Raw genomic sequence first — 20,967 nt, forward strand, 5'->3', positions numbered from 1 at the left:
GTATGCAATTAACTTGTACAATACATTCAGGGGCAGATTTATCAAGGATCCAAGTGAATTCGAGGGAATTTTCGAAGTAAAGAAATTCGAAATTGAAAGTGATTTTTTGGATACTTCGACCATCGAATAGGATACTACGACTTCGATTTGAAGTAAAATAGTTAGAATATTCGATAATCAAAGTACTGTCTCTTTAAAAAAAACGTCGACTTCAATACTTCGCCAAATTAAACCTGCCAAAGTGCTATGTTAGCCTAGACCTTTTACAGCATTTTTCTAAGTTTTTTGAAGTCAAAGTAAAATCGTATGATCATACGATAAAATTGTTCGAATCGTTCGATTCGAACGATTTAATTGGTCGATCGAGCAATTTTACTTCGACCGCAGAATACCCAAATTCGATGAAAAAAGTCCGAATTTGATATTCGAAGTATTTCAATTCGATGGTCGAATTTCAAAGTATTTTTTACTTCGAAATTCGACCCTTGATAAATCTGCCCCAGAATATCATTGATTTTGTTGGTATTTTTAGCTTATTTAGAAGTGAAAATCTAGTACCACTTTCTATATTTTTACACAAAATAAGGTATGATATATGGATTTTTGCACTTATTTAAGACATGATACTAGAAGCCGAGAATTAATTCAAATAGTTTCCCCTTTCTGCATTATACTAATAATACTATGGTGCAATGTAAAATATGCTGTCCCACAATTTGTGTCTGTAAATAAAACTGAATTTTCTGGAATTACAATGTTCATCTGGAAAACTGTTTCAAACAGCAGCATGATTTAAATAAATTCAACAACAAATATCCTTTAGTATGATGGGCCATACGGACTCTTGATATTTTTTATAACTGGAAAGTAATACAGTAGATTAAAAACATTAAAACTGAGATCTTTAAAGTTAAATGTACACAGTGCACTAAGCCAAAAACTGAATAGAATTGGGCTGAATCATTTTATCATTCATCAATTTGAAAAAAAGAACAAAGCAAAAGGAATGTTGGACGGAAGGAACATAGGAAAAAGAAACCACAAAGAAGCTTGTCAATAGAAAGATGAAAAAGACAAGCAAATCCAATGAAACAGTTAATTTAGGCATGGGTGTATAACAGAGCACTGCACCTCATTTAAAAAATAAAAAAGACAGAAAACCTATATGCTTTTAACAGACTTCAGTGCTTATAGAAGCAATACAAAACAGGATTTTGTAAATGTTCGAAGCTAGATCAAAATGTAAGTTAAAACAGCTGCATTTCAAGTTAATCTATGATACAGAATAGAGATTATCTGAATTGTGTTTCCTTCTAGGACTGTATAAGATGTGGCTTTAAGCAAGAGAATTTTGCTTATATAAACTATTGCCATCAGTTCAATATTCAAATATTTTTTGTTGCTTTTTTTATAATTCACCTTGTGACTTGTAAAATCTTTTTGTAATTTCCTAATTTTATTACTGAAATAATCTGAATTATAGCTGTTTAAAAGCAGATGGATTCTTCCTGGCAGGCCACAAGTAACCTTTACAGAAAAAGATTTTAAATTATGTTTATGAACAATAATCACATTGTAAAACGTTAAACAAGACTCTTGTGACACTTTCACCGCAAATTGTCATAACAGTAAACACAAAGCTAAATGTGTGCAAATATTGTTTTAAAATGGAAGCAATAAAATGTTCCAACGGTAAGGATAAGTAAGAATAATGTGGTTAAACCCCCTTTGCCAGTGCTTACGTGTTTCAAAAAGAATGTTTTAGTGACAAATTCTTTTAGCCAGGTTCTTTAGATTTTTTTATGCTATGTGTTGCCTGTATACAGACAGAATGGCAAGACTGTATTTTTATATTGTAGGGTCAACAGTTGTTGAAGAGGATTATATAATTATATAAAATACCTGATTAGGATTTTAAAATAGTTTTCTGACCCAATTAAGGTATTCAGATACTGGTATTATGCTGCACTGAACCCACAATGTATGTGTTTGTTTATTCTCCATGTATTCTACTAATCCCATCTGTAGAAAGTCTTAGTTAAAATTTCATTAACATTTTCGTACACCTCTGTTTGTAAGTGCTTTTTAATATAACTTTGAATAATGAAAGCAAACTTAATTCTCAATAAGCAACACTGGATTTCCATTTCAAATAGTTATAATAGCGTTATACTCTTACCCTATGGCACAAGTTAATATACAAAGCATTGTATTATCTCTCTTCAAATAAAGCAGTGCAATCAAACAAGGTTGTCCACTTACCCTACTCTTTTATATCCTTCAAATAAAACACAGGACACAAAAATGTGTGCCAGCATGGGGACATAATAATTTTACTGTACCTAACGACTATTTAAAAATGTTTATTAGTGTGTGACGTAGCCATTTTATTTACAATTCTAGAAAAAGCTGTTCAAACCATTATACAAATAATTGAAGATCTATGGAAACTTCTAGAGGCTGATTAATCATTTCGAGCCATATTGGGCCACATTATCTCACCATACTCAAAAGCTAAGAAAACACCTATCAAGTCTTCCTCACATATAAATTGGCTTTGAAGACTATAAAAATCTATAGAATTCTCTACCTCCAGAAATGTCCATCAATGCATTATACAGTATAAGTTTGCTAAGTCTTATGATAACCCTTCTAAAAAAAGTTTGGGAACCCTGTGGTCAATAAATTCCATCACTAATATACGAGTCAATGATGTTCTATTGAGACATGTGCATTTTTGAAATGGATAGTCTCCTACTATGTTCTGTTACCTTATCTTTACTTTTTCTCTCTGGAATTGATTTTAATTCACTCAATATTTCCAACTATCTTTGAAATTCAATAAAACAAATATATATATAACTAGCATGGAAAGAATGCAGCAGCATTAAGCTCTCCTCCAGCAAATACTCCAACAATGAATAACATAAGTGTTCATAGTGTTGTTTATTTTTCACTGATTTTGTTTCCTCTGTAATAATAGGATATTCTTTAAGATTACTAAGAATGTATAAATGTGAGTTGAAGGTGAAACAATCCTACTGATTTTTTTTTTTTAAAGTTTTAATAGCTTTAAGGTGTGGTCCTTGTTAGATGTTTAACGAGCTGCTTGTATTTAATGCACACATTTTAATATTTTTTGCAGCAATAACAGAATTAAAAAATATATATCAAACAAAAGAGCCCATACACTTTTTTTTATATAAAGACTTTATGAGAATTATTTATGTTTCTAAAATGTGTAATTGTTATATGAACAAATGGATTTCTGCCATTTAAAATCTCTGACTCATATGGGCTACTGCAAAACCAAGGGCTCACATTTATATAAGGTTACAGACAATGAATGGATATTTATTAGAAGATACAGGATCTGCTTGTTATAGGGATAGCTGACCTGAACTTTTGGTATGTTATAGAAAGCCCTATTCTTAGCAACATTTCAATTGTTTTTTTTTTTTATTTGTATTTTTTTAATTATATGCCTATTATTTATTTTAAATAGTTTCAGAATATTACTGTCTACATCATATTGAAAGCTGGATTAAGATCAGGGATTTAACTGGCCCACTCTAAGACATTCACCTTTTTGTCCTTATGCCCCTTCAGTAATTCTTGGACTCATATTTGATATCATTCTTCTGCTGATATAATTCTTTTGCAGAAAAATGAACTTTCACCCGAAACTTCAGCTTTAAGCAGACTGTTTTGTCATGCAGCCCACAATATAATGTGATAGCTGTCATATTGCTCAGTAGGTATGGGGTAGTCCCCTATAAACAGGAGCTTTGAAACCATGTAATTTGGAGTCACTTTCCCCAAGACAATGCAACTAAGAAGGAAGTTGTCAGTCTAACATAATATGACCAGATTTAAATAGTTAGGACAACCATACAGGTTTTACCTTGACATGGTGTAATGGCTTAACAACTTCCTTGTTTTAAAAAAAATGTATGCTCTAACAAATAATGAATTATTAGTAACAGAGGGTCACTGGGTGTTCCTTAACCAGCTTTTTGTATGTTTGTAGTACAAGTATAGGATCCCTTATCTGAGTTATCCAGAAGGTTTTAGATTACGAGAAGCCTATCTCCCATAAAGCCTATTTTAAGCAAGTAATTCTAATTTTTAAAAAATAATTTCCTTTTTCTCTGTAATAATAAAACCATACTTTGTACTTGATTTTAACTGAGCTCCATCAGTCCATACTGATGGCAAAACAATTGCATTGGGTTTATTCAATGTTTAAATTATTTTTAGCAGACTTATAGGGCACCTATCACAGCCAAAATCAAACATATATTAACAATATGTTTACAACCTAAACATGTTTAATCACACGACATATATAGTTTTTTTTTTTTTAAAAACTACAGGTTTTAAAAAATCCCTTATTTTGTCAAATGGGTTCTTTCACTGAGGGAGTCCATACTGAGACTATAATATGCAAAATTCACAAGCATGCTCAGATTGTAGCACTGCCCTGAGTATTCTACCCAGAATGCCTAGTTTGAAAATAGCTTAGAAGGGTTGCTAAGCAACCAAGGAATTTCAACTGCAAGATTTCAGCTGTGAAGATATAGGTAGGAGGAGCCAGTGAAATCCAAGATGCCTGCCTCAGCTAGAACTGCAGTGGAGATAGGGGAGATTTTGCAGAAGGTATAGTGAGCTGATGATTTACATTATACAAACAATTCTAACTGTTTTAAAAAATGGATGCTGTCTTTTCTTAGTAAATGATTTTAGTTATGATTGGTGCCCTTTAAGGTTTAGTCATCCAAATATACGGAGAGATCCATTATCTGGAAAACCCTGTGTCCCAAGCATTCTAGATAATACATCCTATACCTGTAATTTTAGCTGAATTAGTTACACTTATTACATTATATATAGTTAACTTATATTTGGACTGCAGCAACAATTTCCTTTGTACTATAATAAATGTGGGAAGCAAATCTAACACTGCACAAATCTTAATAAAACATATACTAAGATATGGTGGTGCTCTGGAGCTGTGTTCAGTCAGTATGGCCTGGGCACCATGCCCAAATTGAATCAGCTCTTTTCTAAACCAAAAGCGGTTAGCGGATTTTGCAGTTTTTCATTCTCTGGTTGGCCACCATATGGTCGTGTTTGTGTTTTACAAAATGTAAACTTGAAAAAATTAAAAATGAAATCAGTTTAGCACCACCAACCATATAAATAATATAATACTGTACAAACATCCACATGTCAAACAAACATCCGGCTGCCCATTGGGTCCTGCAAAGAGATATTGTATGCAGTAATATAAATATAAAGAGTGTAACTAGGAGAAAAACATTTGAATCCAATGTTTTAGATAATGCTGCTCTCTGCAACATGTATGATCCCATTAGGGGTGTAGACAAGGTAAGAAAGAGGTAAGCCATAATTCTACTCAGACTTTGGTTTCATTTACAGCCAATACCAGGAATGCTGGTTGTGATAAACACCTTCAATCCAATGAAGCATACGGAAATAATACCAAATTGTCTTTCCAAAGTTATCCAGCTAGTTCACAATGTTCTCAAACTTCCATTAAGTGAAGTGCCTCAAGGAAAAAACAGCTTTACAAACCATGATTCTCTCAAGATAATGTCATAATAATATAATGCTTTTTCCTATAAACAAACTGTGACCTATTTAATATTACTATACACAAATGAGGATGATTTTGAGGTATGAAGAAAAGGGCAGCTTCATTCATGAGATCACATAAATTGATATAATCAGCATATGTTTTAATATACATTATATCAGCCAAGTATTACTTTCAAAATACATCCCAATGTATTGAGCAGATAGGGCAATCAACGTTTTAAAGCTTGATTTTTTTTAAAATTCAGACATTTATGTTTAAAGGTCAAATCTTAATAAGAGTGTTTCGTAGACATCTTTAAGCAGGTTTACAGCAGTTTCAGCCAACAAATTAATCATTTATGCTATCAAAGGTTTTTGCTCTCTTCTAGCTGAATGTTGAATTGGATGGATTTTAATGACATAATAAAATAACAGCGTATCTTTAACTGTCAAATATTATTCTTAATTCTCCATCTTGTACACCTAGGATATTATCGTGCTTGACAGCGCTACAATGAAAAAGTAAGTGTTATAAAAATAACAGTATGATAAGTGATAAAACTTCCTATGAAATCACCATTCCCAGTAGCTTATTTTAGCAATGCACATTGTACATCAGCATATTTAACTTTAATTTGGAGGCAGGTATCATGGGAAAGGAGTACTGTAACTATCTAACTTTATTTACGAGACATGGATAAATATTTTGTTTATTGATCTAAATGCTACAAAACTCAGACATATTGTGCTGCCTCGGCTGGCATATTTGTTTAGTTCTATGAGGCCAAGAATAACTACTTGAAGCCTTTGGCAAGTTAGTTATCCACAAGCACCAAACCTTAATTATATGATCCAATCCTGAACATTTCTATGTACAGAATATTATTACTAAAGCTGGTACTAAAGTTACAATCTACTTGTGGTTCTTTTGAGCAATCAAAACAAATCATAAGTCAATGAAGAAGCCCAATGTATAATAAACTGCTCCTTATCTATTTGGCTGCTAACAGGTTGCAGTTGGTCTTAACTGGGACTTTACTTTTAATTTCTGATTTTGCCCAGTTTAGTACATAATATAACAAAAACTACCCATGTTTCCCTATAACTAATGTGGAAAAAAGGGTAAAAAAAACCTGATATCATTGCCATTCCTAAAGGTTGTGGTGCATTTATGAGGACTGCGTCAATTTGCATAATGGTAACAGTGGTCACAGTTTTTTATTCTTATCTATATATTAAACTCACTATTTTCATATTTTGACTTATTTATTCAGAACATCCTTGGCCCATTCCACTAGGCTTTACAGAGCTGTGTTTGTTAATTGATATTGAAAAAATTAGAGTTGGCTATAGCATTAGAGCTGGTATTACCTGAATTCAAAACTATCACTGGACATAGTAGGTTATCGTAACGCACATATCTGTTAATACATATTTTATAGCTAAATTGCTGTGTAACTCTCTCTCTTTTATCTCACGCTCTCCTTTCCAATACCTCGCTATTGTTCTACCACATTGGTTGACCATAGTCATCAATTCTTATTTGGAATTGGAACACATCTGCAAAGTACATTGCAAGGGATGGTATGTGATTTATTTTTTACTGTAGCTAAATAGGTTAAACTTGCAAATGCTAAGATGACAGTGTCAGTAACCACCACTGTTTTCAGGTCGTGAACAAAAATGCATGGACACCAGAAATTAGCAGAATTTTTGTTGCCAGATAAAAAACACTGTTGCTAAAACAGGACTTGCCCGACACCTTTTTTTTTAGTATTCCACTGGTTGAATTGTGCATTTGTATACTGTTCAGGTGAATATCCATTATGCAAACAGTTATTTCAATATCTAAAAAGAACACACTGTAGAAAGCTGTAAATCCATACATTTGAATCACCAAACTTGCAAATCTTTGCCAAATTTGTCCACCCACATGCTGGGCCACAGTGGGCTGATATGAACATTTGGACCAACAATCAGATCCTAAAGCAGTCCCATGAAGATGATGCAGTCCTTGCCCGGCAGGATTTTCTTATATGCTGAAAATTGGTCAGACAGGCCCTATACATGGTAAAATCAGCTGCTGATTCAGCCTCTCCAGGCCCATATATGGCCACCTTTACTGTAGCAGTTAAAATATTTTCTTAATTGTGTAGATGAATATAAAAAGTTGAGTATTGTACGTTGCTCAGAGAACAATACATATACTTTATTTCCCTGACTATTTGAGGAAGGCACTTTGTGTCACACTACACTGCATGCTACATAATGTTTCATTTTGCAAGTTCCAAAAACCTATCAAAACATCTTTGTGGTCTATAATTGTATTTGTATGTAATTGCATTGCACAGTTCTTTGTGTTACTGATAAAATAAAAGCCTGAAAGCAATAACGGCAACTAAATGCACTCTAATCATATCAGATGGCACAATGATATTTCTTACAACACACATATTGATAACATTAGTTCATTGAAATAAATGACTTCTTTAATTATTTTGAAAATTCATGTAGACAAATTAATGCTTACTAGGTCATTGTAATGTTGTTACTACTAGGAGTAACAATGATGCATATTTATAAGGATATTTAAAAGACAGTGTTTAAATAAATCATACTGCCACTTTAACATCATGGTATGTCAGGTTAAATCACGCAGGTTTATAAAGCTGTGTAATCATTTTATGTGATTGCGTAGCCAAGTGTAAATTTATTGTGTAAAAACTCGTAGTCGCATAAAATCAAGCTATGAACAGTATACCACTAACGTGTACATGTACAAAGATTGCTCATTATTTAATTAGGTGCCTGCCCTAGTGGTGCTTTTAATCTGAGGTCACTAACACATTCACACAATATACTAGGTTCAATTTATCTACCAGCAGAGCATTCTAGAGCATCACCACTCTCACAGCAAAAATATCCTTTGAAATCTGTCTAAAATGTCCTATAACATAAATTTGTAAATGTTTCTTTAATTGTTGCATTATTTTCCAGTTTCGTTCCACATCGTTGTGCTCTTTCCAGATCATTGGGATTGGTGACCAAAACTATATTGCATACTCAAGAAGGTAATTTATGAATATTAGGCAAATCTGCACAGTGGGCCATAACCCATATCAACCAATAAAATATTTATTTTCATAGTTTTACTTGCAGATGGCCAGACAAAGCTAATATCCTAAATGCTTACCCACACAGAAACCCTTAAAAGTACCAACATTTTGTTTTGTCCTACTGCTTGTTGTCTAAAGCCCATTATTGTGCTCTTGGAATTGTACTGTCCTATGATTGGTCATGGGCAGCTGCACCCAGACCATATCATTTTTGTAGCTTTCATATGTGTAGCTCCCACAAATCCAGTGTTATGTTTGTGCTGGATCAGACCTTAATTGCCCAGACCACCAAATTAATATGGTGAGCACATTACAAGTTATTGGCTTATTTTTGACTAACAGACCTAGTGTTTAAACACCCAGACCAGGACCCACCGGGACCAGTATGGTACCATTCCATTTCATTGTTTGACATTTAATTGTCAGCAACATGTTTGAACACTGGCATCCCTTTATTGTATGTTTCAACTAAAGTGTTAGTCAAACCATGTACAGTATTTAATAGGCTAAAATAACCATACTTACCCCTTAAGTAATACAACGATGACAGCAGTTTGATTATATTTACAGTATATGTCTAATTAAAGTTGACATGTGCAATAGCTTTCATAGAACACCCAACAATAATGCTGCACACATGACAAATGTATAATTTTGCATTTTGTTCTTGCAATACAAACTAAGTGATGTCAATAACATTTGAAAAATCACCTTGCTACACATATGTAATAAACCTAACAGCATTAAAGCATTTGAGCTAAACTGTAAAGATATGTAAACCCCACAATAAACCTGTAATCTTATTCTAAAACTGTATGCTTTGAGCACCATTTCAAAATGAAAATAGACCATGTCTCCCCTTCTTTTTCATCAGAGCACAAAATAATCAGTAGCACATGTTTTTTCTTTTCTTTCTTCATCCTTATGAGGACTGTGCAACCATATTCAAACCAATTTAATAATGTGTTGTTATCTTATTTCCTTTGAGAAAAATACAGCTACCATTTTATTGTACCATTGTTAGTTTACAAAATATTACTATATGTCTTATAAAGTGCAGGCACTTTTTATTTAATCTCAGTTTAGCCTTCTTTTATTGTTTTATATATTTTTATTACAGAATATTTGGGAAATGACCTACAAACTTTGTACATGAGCCATAAGACTCCCTAGAGATATGAGTTCATAGTTTTTTGGCTACAGTTATGGCCATTAGATGCCATAGATGCAATTGCAGCTGTGACATATGTATATTTAATTTGTAGGAATATTTTGCGTTGTAAATTGCATGGCATCCTGCCACATCCAGGTAAGCTAATGACCTCCAACATGTCCTGATGGAGCTCATCCCCCAATCAGACTTGTAAAAATAATAACTACAGTGCAGTGGAGTAATGTAGGATTACATGGCTAAAAAAAATCACAGAAGTACCATAAAATGTGTTTGATTTAGATTGATCTGGGTGAAAAACCTCTTCTCCTGAAAAGATATCACAATATACAGTGGTGTGAAAAACTATTTGCCCCCTTCCTGATTTCTTATTCTTTTGCATGTTTGTCACACAAAATGTTTCTGATCATCAAACACATTTCACTATTAGTCAAAGATAACACAAGTAAACACAAAATGCAGTTTTTAAATAAGGGTTTTTATTATTTAGGGAGAAAAGAAATCCAAACCTGTGTGAAAAAGTAATTGCCCCCTGAACCTAATAACTGGTTGGGCCACCCTTAGCAGCAATAACTGCAATCAAGCGTTTGCGATAACTTGCAACGAGTCTTTTACAGCGCTCTGGAGGAATTTTGGCCAACTCATCTTTGCAGAATTGTTGTAATTCAGCTTTATTTGAGGGTTTTCTAGCATGAACCACCTTTTTAAGGTCATGCCACAACATCTCAATAGGATTCAGGTCAGGACTTTGACTAGGCCACTCCAAAGTCTTCATTTTGTTTTTCTTCAGCCATTCAGAGGTGGATTTGCTGGTGTGTTTTGGGTCATTGTCCTGCTGCAGCACCCAAGATCGCTTCAGCTTGAGTTGACGAACAGATGGCCGGACATTCTCCTTCAGGATTTTTTGGTAGACAGTAGAATTCATGGTTTCATCTATCACAGCAAGTCTTCCAGGTCCTGAAGCAGCAAAACAACCCCAGACCATCACACTACCACCACCATATTTTACTGTTGGTATGATGTTCTTTTTCTGAAATGCTGTGTACTTTTACGCCAGATGTAACGGGACGCGCACCTTCCAAAAAGTTCAACTTTTGTCTCGTCGGTCCACAAGGTATTTTCCCAAAAGTCTTGGCAATCATTGAGATGTTTTTTAGCAAAATTGAGACGAGCCTTAATGTTCTTTTTGCTTAAAAGTGGTTTGCGCCTTGGAAATCTGCCATGCAGGCCGTTTTTGCCCAGTCTCTTTCTTATGGTGGAGTCGTGAACACTGACCTTAATTGAGGCAAGTGAGGCCTGCAGTTCTTTAGATGTTGTCCTGGGGTCTTTTGTGGCCTCTCGGATGAGTTGTCTCTGCGCTCTTGGGGTAATTTTGGTCGGCCGGCCACTCCTGGGAAGGTTCACCACTGTTCCATGTTTTTGCCATTTGTGGATAATGGCTCTCACTGTGGTTCGCTGGAGTCCCAAAGCTTTAGAAATGGCTTTATAACCTTTGAAATTGAACTCAGGTGTGATAAACCACAGTTAAGTTATTTTTTAACAAGGGGAGCAATCACTTTTTCACACAGGCGCATGTAGATTTGGAGTTTTTTTTCTCCCTTAATAACGTAAACCTTCATTTAAAAACTGCATTTTGTGTTCAATTATGTTATCTTTGACTAATAGTTAACGGTTTTTGATGAGCAGAAACATTTAAGTGTGACAAACATGCAAAAGAATAAGAAATCAGGAAGGAGGCAAATAGTTTTTCACACCACTGTATATGGCCCTTATACTATTGTCAACTTAACTAATTAAAATAGTCCTTTAATGTGGATACATCATCCAATAATGTGGCACTATCTAGCAAAAATGTTTAAATTGCACCAGATTTAAAAGGACTGTCTTAACAAATGCTATGAAAATATACTGATCCTATTTTCATCACTTTTTCTACCAATTCCATACAGTTTGATTCCAATATGGAAAAAGGTACACATGGGGCAAATTGATCAAATAAAAAAAATCTCCACCCTTTTACCCTTTTTCTTATCTAAGGTAAGTCGCAAGGAAATGTAATTATAAAAAGTAAAAACACTCTCCCACCCATAAAACAGTACCTTACAAAATATTGCACTTTATACTCATAAGAGTAAGGGTAATGGCATATTTTGTAAGGTACTGTTTTATGGGTGGGAGAGTGTTTTTACTTTTTATAATTACATTTCCTTGCGACTTACCTTAGATAAGGCAAGTAAAGTAAATAGATGCACATCATTAAATTATAATTGAAAATAACATTATAATAGGTTGTTTGAAATTTAAAAGGGGAAAAAAGGCTTCCCAGTGAGTTTAGTGATCCTGGCAAAATAATCAGCATTTCAAATGAAAGATATTCTGTATGTGGACAGCACATTAAGCAGAAAGCAAAATGTACAATGTAGATCTTGCTAATATAACTGTATATGAATAGAATAAGTAATGGCATTAACGATAATAGCATAAATACTTACAAAATTCTTGCATGACCCCCAACATGTTAATCACCTCTTAAGAGTACAGATTATAATGCATGGAGTAGTGTAATTATAGGGATTGGAGCTCTGTACGGCTTTAAGTCATCTAGCCCTGTTAACTTTTAGCATCCGACTGGACAGACTCATTGCCAAGGTGATGCTGGTGGGGTCACCTGACCAGCGCATTACGCATAATTATGCGACAAGGTTGGAAAACAGAAAAGGTTGCTGAAATGGCTGTGTTCATGTGATTGCCAAGGGACAATGCTTACACCATAGGAAAGGAAGTAAGGCTTACTGATACACTACATAATACAGTTATTATTAATTGTCCTATATCATGGTATAAGGTTAGAACCACTTTAGCCTTAAATGAGCCTCAATATACATATTTGTTGGCTGGTTGATTTTGTAGTATAGAGTTCAAAGCTAGTTTGCCCTTCCATACAGTATCTCAATAACTAAGCACATTCTTCATTTTTCATCTCTATATACCAGCACAACCAATGCTAGCAAAATCAAATTATCAGGAACCATAATAAAAAAACCTATAAGCAAACCATTTACAGCAGATACTACTAATGAAGGATAATCAAGTCAAACGGCAAACTGAAAAATCTGTATAGAATAAATTAACATTTTTTCAGTCTCTACATTTAGGCTAACTATAGCCTAACAGTTGCTGATTTAAATACTTTTTGAGTAATTGGACTGCAATGGAGCGGTTTTGGGCACTTACAGACAAGGAAGAGCATGAAGAAATTCAACATTTTCTTTTCAATAAGTTTGTACTCGTTCTGCCTCTGCCTCAAGTGCTGAATGAAGGTGAAATGCAAATTGAGACGTTCCACCTGCGTTTGGCGCTTCCGTCCTGCATTCTGAGTAGTAGTGAAATGCATAAAAAAATTTCCCACAGAAGAACACAGCAAATGCGTTCATCTGCAATTGCCCTAAGTTGTATTTTATGTTACTTAAAAATGCAGTATTAATGCACCTGAAACACCTATACTTTTTTAAGGCAATTATTACCCGACAAGAACAGGCATGTGTTCTTGTCAGATGATTGTAGTGTTAGACTGTTTCTTTTTTGGTTACGTAAAAGTGTTGCACTCAAAGTGCCCACAACAGCCCCAAGTTCCGTGATCCTAACAGCCTATAATATTTGCCATTTGTTAAAGAATGTAACCACTGACAAAACAAAAAAGAAAATACACTTCTCACCTCAAACAACATAAACTGTTCTCAGAGAGTAGGAAAAAAAGCATGCCTTGAAATAATGAAAGCAGCTGCATGGTAATCTTATTTAATTTGCATGATATAACAACAAAGCATGCCAAGGAGAATAGCAGCAAATCTGTGGTATATCTATAAGTAGACTTGTTTGCGTCTGAGAGATAGCACATTTGTATGAAATGCAAAACAAATGGCCACACATTTTCAGAAATCATTAAATTTCTTTTTTTAGTAAAAAAAAAAAAGTTATTTTCCTTTAATCAAGCAAAATTGTACAATTATACAAACTCTTAACAGGGTTTTTAAATCTTAATGGATCACCCCAATCTGTTCTTATTTACCACAGCCCTGGGAGTCTAAACATGGCGTACAATGTGGTCAGCGGTTTCCTAAATAGCACTAAAAGTAAAGAAACACACTTTAAAATAAATGCCATTTTTTTGAGAGGTAAACAATAAGAGGCTTTCAGGAAAGAAGTAACCGGTAGTGAATAAGAGTCTGCAGCATGAAGAAGTTGTTATTATCAGGGTTTGTAACCAACAAATGAACGGAAATTTACTTATCATTCCAAAATACTTGGCTAATAACTTTTATACATACAATAACATGCGGCTGTTTCTGATTAAGGGACAGAGTGTGCATTATGAGAGTGAGAGACACACATTGAAATTCCTGGAATATGTAGCAAACATCAGATAACCCTTTCTATGCCAGGGAGGAGAATAAAATATTACTGGGCTAGTCTTGTTTCTAAGTAACTAAAGGAATTATGGAGAGCTTCCGTGCTAAAACTTTAGAAATGTATTAAGTGTTGTCAGCTTTGCAATGTCTTTGCATATGTGTTGAATTTGCAATACTAGTAGTGAGGGATAAATGCTTTCTGTCTAGGGTTTAGTTAACACAGCAGCATCCTTTCGGCCTTGCTTAGGCACATTGCTATGCGCTTTGTATGGGCAGTGTTGGAAAGGTATAGGCTGCCAGAGAGGGCACTGTAAGCCATGCCACACAAGTTGGATTTTACCAGGTGTAGGACATGGTGATGTACTGTATCTCCACTAAGAAATATTGGGAGTAATCAGGACTGAAATATCACAGCTGTCCCTGATTTCAGCCTGTGCCAAACACCTGCAAGCTCTAAAAGGATATCAAAACAAAACTCCACCCAATGGCAAGGAGCCATCCCTTAACAACCAGTCACTGACTCTGCATCACCATAAAAATTAATTTAACATTTTTACAGAAACAGTATTCTTCCTGTCCCAAAAGGCCGTTCCATTTCCTTTCACAGTTCTTTCGGCTAAGATAAATATGCCACAGAAAACAAACAGTAAAGGAAGAACTTAAATATTTGATGACTGGAAAAATTATCTGTTGTTTTCATCTGTTTATTTGTGGAAGCCTGTGAAGTTAGTCGATTTTATTAACCTCTAGACTATCTCATGCTGTTGAAGTTCTTCGATCTCTAACGCATCTTAGAAAAATGGGCTATCACATCTGTTAAAGAGCATGCAGCAGGAGTACAAAATGGAAACGTAAAACACAAGGTCACACTTGCTAGTTATATTTACTTATCTAAGTGCATGGCAAGCCCCAATTACTGGACATAGATTTTTTTTCTTGGCAAAAGGTAAATTGTGCTATTTCTAAAGTAAATATAATAGAGACATAAGGGGTAATTTATGATTAGTGGGCCAGGGAGTAAAGTACAAAGAAACAGACACAAGCCACCAAGTTTATCATGCTTTGAAGCCTTTCCCATGGCAAATACATGTGGTTGAAGGTCTTTGTGCTCCAGAATAGGGTACAAGAACCTGCACTTTCTTCATAAATACAGGAATGCTAACATTCAGCAGCTCTGTATGTATGAGAGGCAGGCTGGGAGAGGCACGAATGCTGTCAGACAAAGGAGCCCTGTTATTACCGTGTACCATATCCAAAAGGTGCCTGGTTTGGGAGTTGTAATACCACAGCCAGTTCAACTCAGGAATATATATATTAAAATATTATTTTCCATATGCATTGTTATATCTTGTCCACATAATTTTACTTGAGGTGTCTTTAATTGGCAGAAATTGTTGTATTTTGGGAGTCCAGACTACAAGGCAGGGTTGTTTAACAGGGTATGAAGCCTCTGGCTTTCATCAGTCATGACATTATAGATAATTCTCAAGTGGAACCACAACAATAACTAATATTAGTACCTTTGTGAGACCATTTTAGTTTATAAAGGAATTAAACATGAATATTTTACACCAAGGAATTTAGCAGCGTAGTAGAATTTACAGCAGTTGTTCTCCTTTTCTCAGTAAATAAGCCTTGGAAATCAAGATTTAAGAACATGACAAGTTAAGGTCTAACAATGCAATGCCTATAACAACTTTTACTAGTTTAAAATTCAGCCTGCAGGTCATATGTGGCCCCAAAGTCTGAACCTCAACCAGACAGAAAACAAAATATTTACTATTAAAGTGCAACATTCTTTTCTAACATTGTCCTCAGCCCCATGTTCACAAGTATAAAAAGTGTTTCCCAAACAGGGTAATAGGTAGGTTTTATGGGAACTAGTTTGTTTGTGGTTAGACAGTGATGTAGTTAAAGCTTGGTTTGTAAGGGGTATTCAAGGACAAGAATGGGAAACAATTACCAAGTCTATGCAAACATGCCAGACAGAGAGGCTACTGTAGAAAAATATTATCCAAGAGAAAGTATTTGCATTTGAACAGAAAACAGTTCATATGAAAAAGGGGTATCATAACCTTGTGAAAGTGCTCTAAATATGGAGTACCTTAGAAACGATATTTTAGGGTCTTTCAAGGGTGTTTATCACAACAGTTCCCAAAAAACACAAACATATGCAAAAGTAAATAACCAATGTGCAGGGTGTTTTTTGTTAAAAGTATCGCATAGATGGCAACCTGTCAACATTGACAAATATGTCTTTTCTAAGAACCTCTGCCAACAACATAACCACAAAAAATACTGACCAGATACATAACTATAATAATATAATATATAATAATATATTGCTCAATGTATGTTTAGGATTATCTCTGGCTGTCTGCAATAACGGCGCTGGGTTGTTAACCTGATTTACAGAATATCACCTAAAATATATCTCACAGCATCCACAGAAATTCGAACACTATTTGAAGGTCTTAGTATTTTGCATCTGTGATTCGACAGCAGCAGGAGGGTCAGAGGTTTATCAAGAACACATTGGAATCATGTGATGAAGCTGTGGAGGAAGCATGGTAAACACATAAACACTGGCAGTGATTACATTCTACACAAAGTTCATAAAAACTAACCTGGGGTTCAGAGAAGACTTGTTTAATACTGTTAATTGGACCATATGGAATGCCACTACCTTCCAAGAGATTTAGCCATTCACTGGTTGTTTTTTCTGAGAACCTAGGAACAAACAAAAGATTGTGGTTTGAACTCTGTCTTTTTTAAATTCCAAAGGATGTAAAGCACTACCACACTGGTTTATTCTCAGGGAGCCAATATTAAAACAAAAATGTTCCACGGAAATTCAAAAGTGAAAACCCTGAGGCAAAGAACATGGTTAAGGAACCTTGAAATTCTATCTGATTGTCTTAATACAAGATGCAAACCAAAATTATCAGCAATTTTGTATATGGTCAGTGGGTTTCCTCAAGGCCTTTGTACTCTAATGATCATCACATTTGTAAGACAAAAGCATTAACATTCTTCTGGAAAAATAAGAAATATGGAAATGCTTGAGTTTTGATCTGAAAAACCTGATATGAAGCAGTCCTGACTTTTTCCTGCTGATCATATGTGAAACATATGTCGGAACTAACAACCGCAACTGCTGGATAACCAAATGATGTTCGCATTTATTAGGAACATAATTCTAAAGCATGTATTAGTGGGTCAAAGGGGCATGGACCACAGTGCACTCTACACATCCTGAATAGTGCCAAATCTATTCCCTTTCCTTTTTTTAGCTCTTTTTTTTAACTTGGTGAAAGCTATGATCATAGCACATGTATTAAAGAATTAATCTGCTAAATGTAGATGAGTATTAAGATCTGTATGCACTCAGGCAAGCTGATGCGACCTCCTGATAGAGGTAAGCAGGAAGGAAAAACTGTGCAGTTAAGGTCCATGAGAAATGAAGCTCAGCCAGAACACTGTTATACTGTATAATATTTTTCAATTGTGCAACTATAATGGCTGCTGAATATAAAGAGCAACTCAGTTTGCAAAGACCTCCCTATTGATCCTAATGTTTATATTATTATAACAACCTGTTCTGGACATGAGGTTTTTGTACATTTCTTTTTATACATTTTCATGATACTGGAGATGACTCGATTCTTAGAACCATTCACTGCAAAGTGTAACAGAAACGGAAGGAAGCATTCAATATCAGACAGGCAGGAAAAGACCAGGAGAAACTATGACTAAAATAATCCAAGAATATTTGGGACCTTCTATTTACTGGCCACTGCTGCTCCTGGTTAAGCCACTTGAGTCTATGAAGATTCAAGCCTACAGTCAATGCTTTTGACTAATTGTCTGCTTTCAATTGCTGGTGCTTGTTACAGTCCTGAATTAAGAAGCTATTTAAGTTTTCCACCTATTCTTCACAAGTTCCTGAGTTCTTAGAGTAAGCCCTTATTCTCCATACTCTCAGCTCTTAGTTTTGATCCCTGGACTTGACTTTCCTGTTACCTGCCCAGACTTTTTCTCTGCATTCTGCCTGCCTCAATTGTTGGTCAATTATACAGACTTATCTTCCTTTTTGCACATTTATTTTACATATGCTCATTTATTTCATTTAATTTCTCATCATGTTTTATTTCATATTTTGTTTCCAGTTTTCTACAATTCACTAATATGTATTCTAAAGCTTACACAGTGCATTGCTTCCTTCATGCCAGATACACCAACAGTGTCACAATCTGACAATAAGTATGCAGCCAAACAAATGAGCCTTATGTCCATGCCTACAAAGTCCTAAAGACAACTATTTAGGTGCTATCATTGTCAATGAACTGTTCATCCAGCCCATTACATGAGGGCATCACTGCAAGGTTATTATTTGAATCTCAGGACAGGTAGCAGTTTACACAGCTTTGGTACAACCTGTCCTTCTAGAAAGATCTCAAAACTAAGGCATTGTGAGCTGTAATTGAGCAGAAGCTAATACTACCTAAAAGGCAATGGAACTAGTGGAGAGAACAATAAAATCCATAAAGAGCTGCACAAAGATTGAAAAAAAAGCGTTAAATAAAAGCATCAAACTCAAGGTCAGGAACAAGCTGGGGTCAGAACTGGGAAATCACACAGAGGAGAGCAGAAGGTAACAGGAGTCAAAATACCAACAATCACTGGGAGCAAAGCACCCAGGATCAAGCACAGTTGACTTATAATGGGGTAGTGAGTCAGTGCAGAGGAGGTTATATAGCCAGACTAATGGCTAATACTGGCCACCCATAGCCAGATTAGCAACAGCTGAGATCACCATGCCTACCAGGAAATACAAGGATACCAAAAATAGTGAAAAAGGCCTGAAGTTACATTTTAGCATGCTATAGAATGTCATTTTATTAGCAACATTTCAGTTGGACTAAATTGTTTTAATCATTTGTCTTCCTTGTGCCTTAAAATTCTATCACTGACTTGCTTGAGAGGCATAGTGTACATAAGGTATGTAACTACCAATTTTAGTTCTCTCTGGAGCTTGCTTTCATTAGACCAACAGTAGCACTTGTGTAAAGCAGTTACATTTAAATAGGTGAATCAAAATCAGACACTAGGTGGTTAACACATTCATATAAAGTGACAAAGTCATCTGCTCCTCAGATCCAGCTTGAAGAAGACAGAAAAAATCCAAAATTATCAGAAATGAGAGTGATAATAATTTTATTTCCAAATACGGGTATGGAAACTGAGATCCACAATGCTCGGGACCTGGGGTTTTTCTGGATAAGGGTTCTTTGTGTAATTTAGATCCACATACTACTAGCCTACTAAAAAAACATAAAAGGGATGCTATCTGGTTACCTTCCCATTGTTCTTTTGTTTGGCTGCTGGGGGGAAAAGGGAGCGGGTGATATCACTCTAACTTGCAGTACGGGAGTAAAGAGTGATTGAGGTTTATCAGAGCACAAGTCCCATAACTTGGGGCAGCTGGGAAATTGACAATATGTCTAGCCCCATGTCAGATTTCAAAATTGAATATAAAAACATCTGTTTGCTCTTTTGAGAAATGGATTTCAGTGCAAAATTCTGCTGGAGTAGCACTATTAACTGATTCATTTTGAAAAAAAATGTTTTTCCCATGACAGTATCCCTTTAAACAAAACATTAAACAACCCCAATAGCATTGTTTTGCCTCTAATAAGGATTCATTCTATCTTAGTTGGGATCAAGTACAAGGTACTGCAAAAAAGGAAATAATTAAGAAAAATTATTTACTTTATTAAAATATAGTATATGAGAGATGGCCTTCCCATAAGTCAGAGCTTTCTGGATAAAGGATCGCATATATGTACATAATAAACAGGTACAGACTTGCCCTAGTTTGGCACACTCTCGCCTTTCATTCACTTCTGTTTTCAGTGCTCCACTGGGGCAGGGATTTAATCATAATTACTGTAAATGTCTGCAGAATATGTTGGTGCTAATAGAAACAAATAATAATGCTTATCACCTTTTGTTATAAAAATAAATTATTTCTACTTCTATTGCATTCCACCTTACAACAAAATTGTAATTGAAAGATCATTAAGGGCTTTCTTTGTTTCATGCTTTGCAAGACCTCCGTTTATGCTAGCTTTTGTAGATAAACATGTCAACAATCCACAGTATTCTAAGTAGATTAGAATGTTTATGTTGAATTTTTGCTTGGAGACATAGATACCAATCCTCATTTTCCACAAAGATGCGAGTTGTATTTTTTTGGGTCAAAACTCACATTTTCAGGTTACAAAAAACTTTAAATATTCAAGATTTATAATCTAAAACTTGTCAAGGTCATGTAGGAGTCAATGGCAGAGGTCCCTTGAACAATCTGAAGATGTTAACAGCCTGCATGTTTTTTTCGGAGGGTTTTGACGATAACGCAATAACTCAATAATTCAAGAGATATGAGGGTTTTTTGCCAAAAAACTCAATTAACTAAAATTTTTGGATTGCGGAACTTGCAGAATTGGATTTTTGCCATTCGAGTTTTTTCTTAAATGAAAAACAATTCGAGTTTCGAGTTCATTCAAGGTAAAAAACTGAACCTTTAATAAATAACCCCTTATGTGTAGAGGATTTCTCCCTTATATTGTCAGGGCGGACCAAGGAGGAAGCAATCTAGGCAAACACC

At 34.9% G+C, this 20,967-nt stretch overlaps 1 protein-coding gene across 4 annotated transcripts in view; it reads right to left on the reverse strand.

The window, feature by feature from the left end:
• Window positions 1–20,967, reverse strand: part of sugct.L (succinyl-CoA:glutarate-CoA transferase L homeolog) — a 319,978-nt gene that overhangs the window by 193,274 nt on the left and 105,737 nt on the right. For all 4 annotated transcript variants that reach the window (XM_018266707.2, NM_001096092.1, XM_018266708.2 and 1 more), the window contains 1 exon segment: window positions 16,925–17,027. In XM_018266707.2, coding sequence (XP_018122196.1) covers window positions 16,925–17,027 — 103 coding nt within the window.

The sequence above is a fragment of the Xenopus laevis genome, chromosome 6L, assembly GCF_017654675.1.
Source record: "Xenopus laevis strain J_2021 chromosome 6L, Xenopus_laevis_v10.1, whole genome shotgun sequence".
Taxonomy (NCBI): Eukaryota; Metazoa; Chordata; class Amphibia; order Anura; family Pipidae; genus Xenopus; species Xenopus laevis.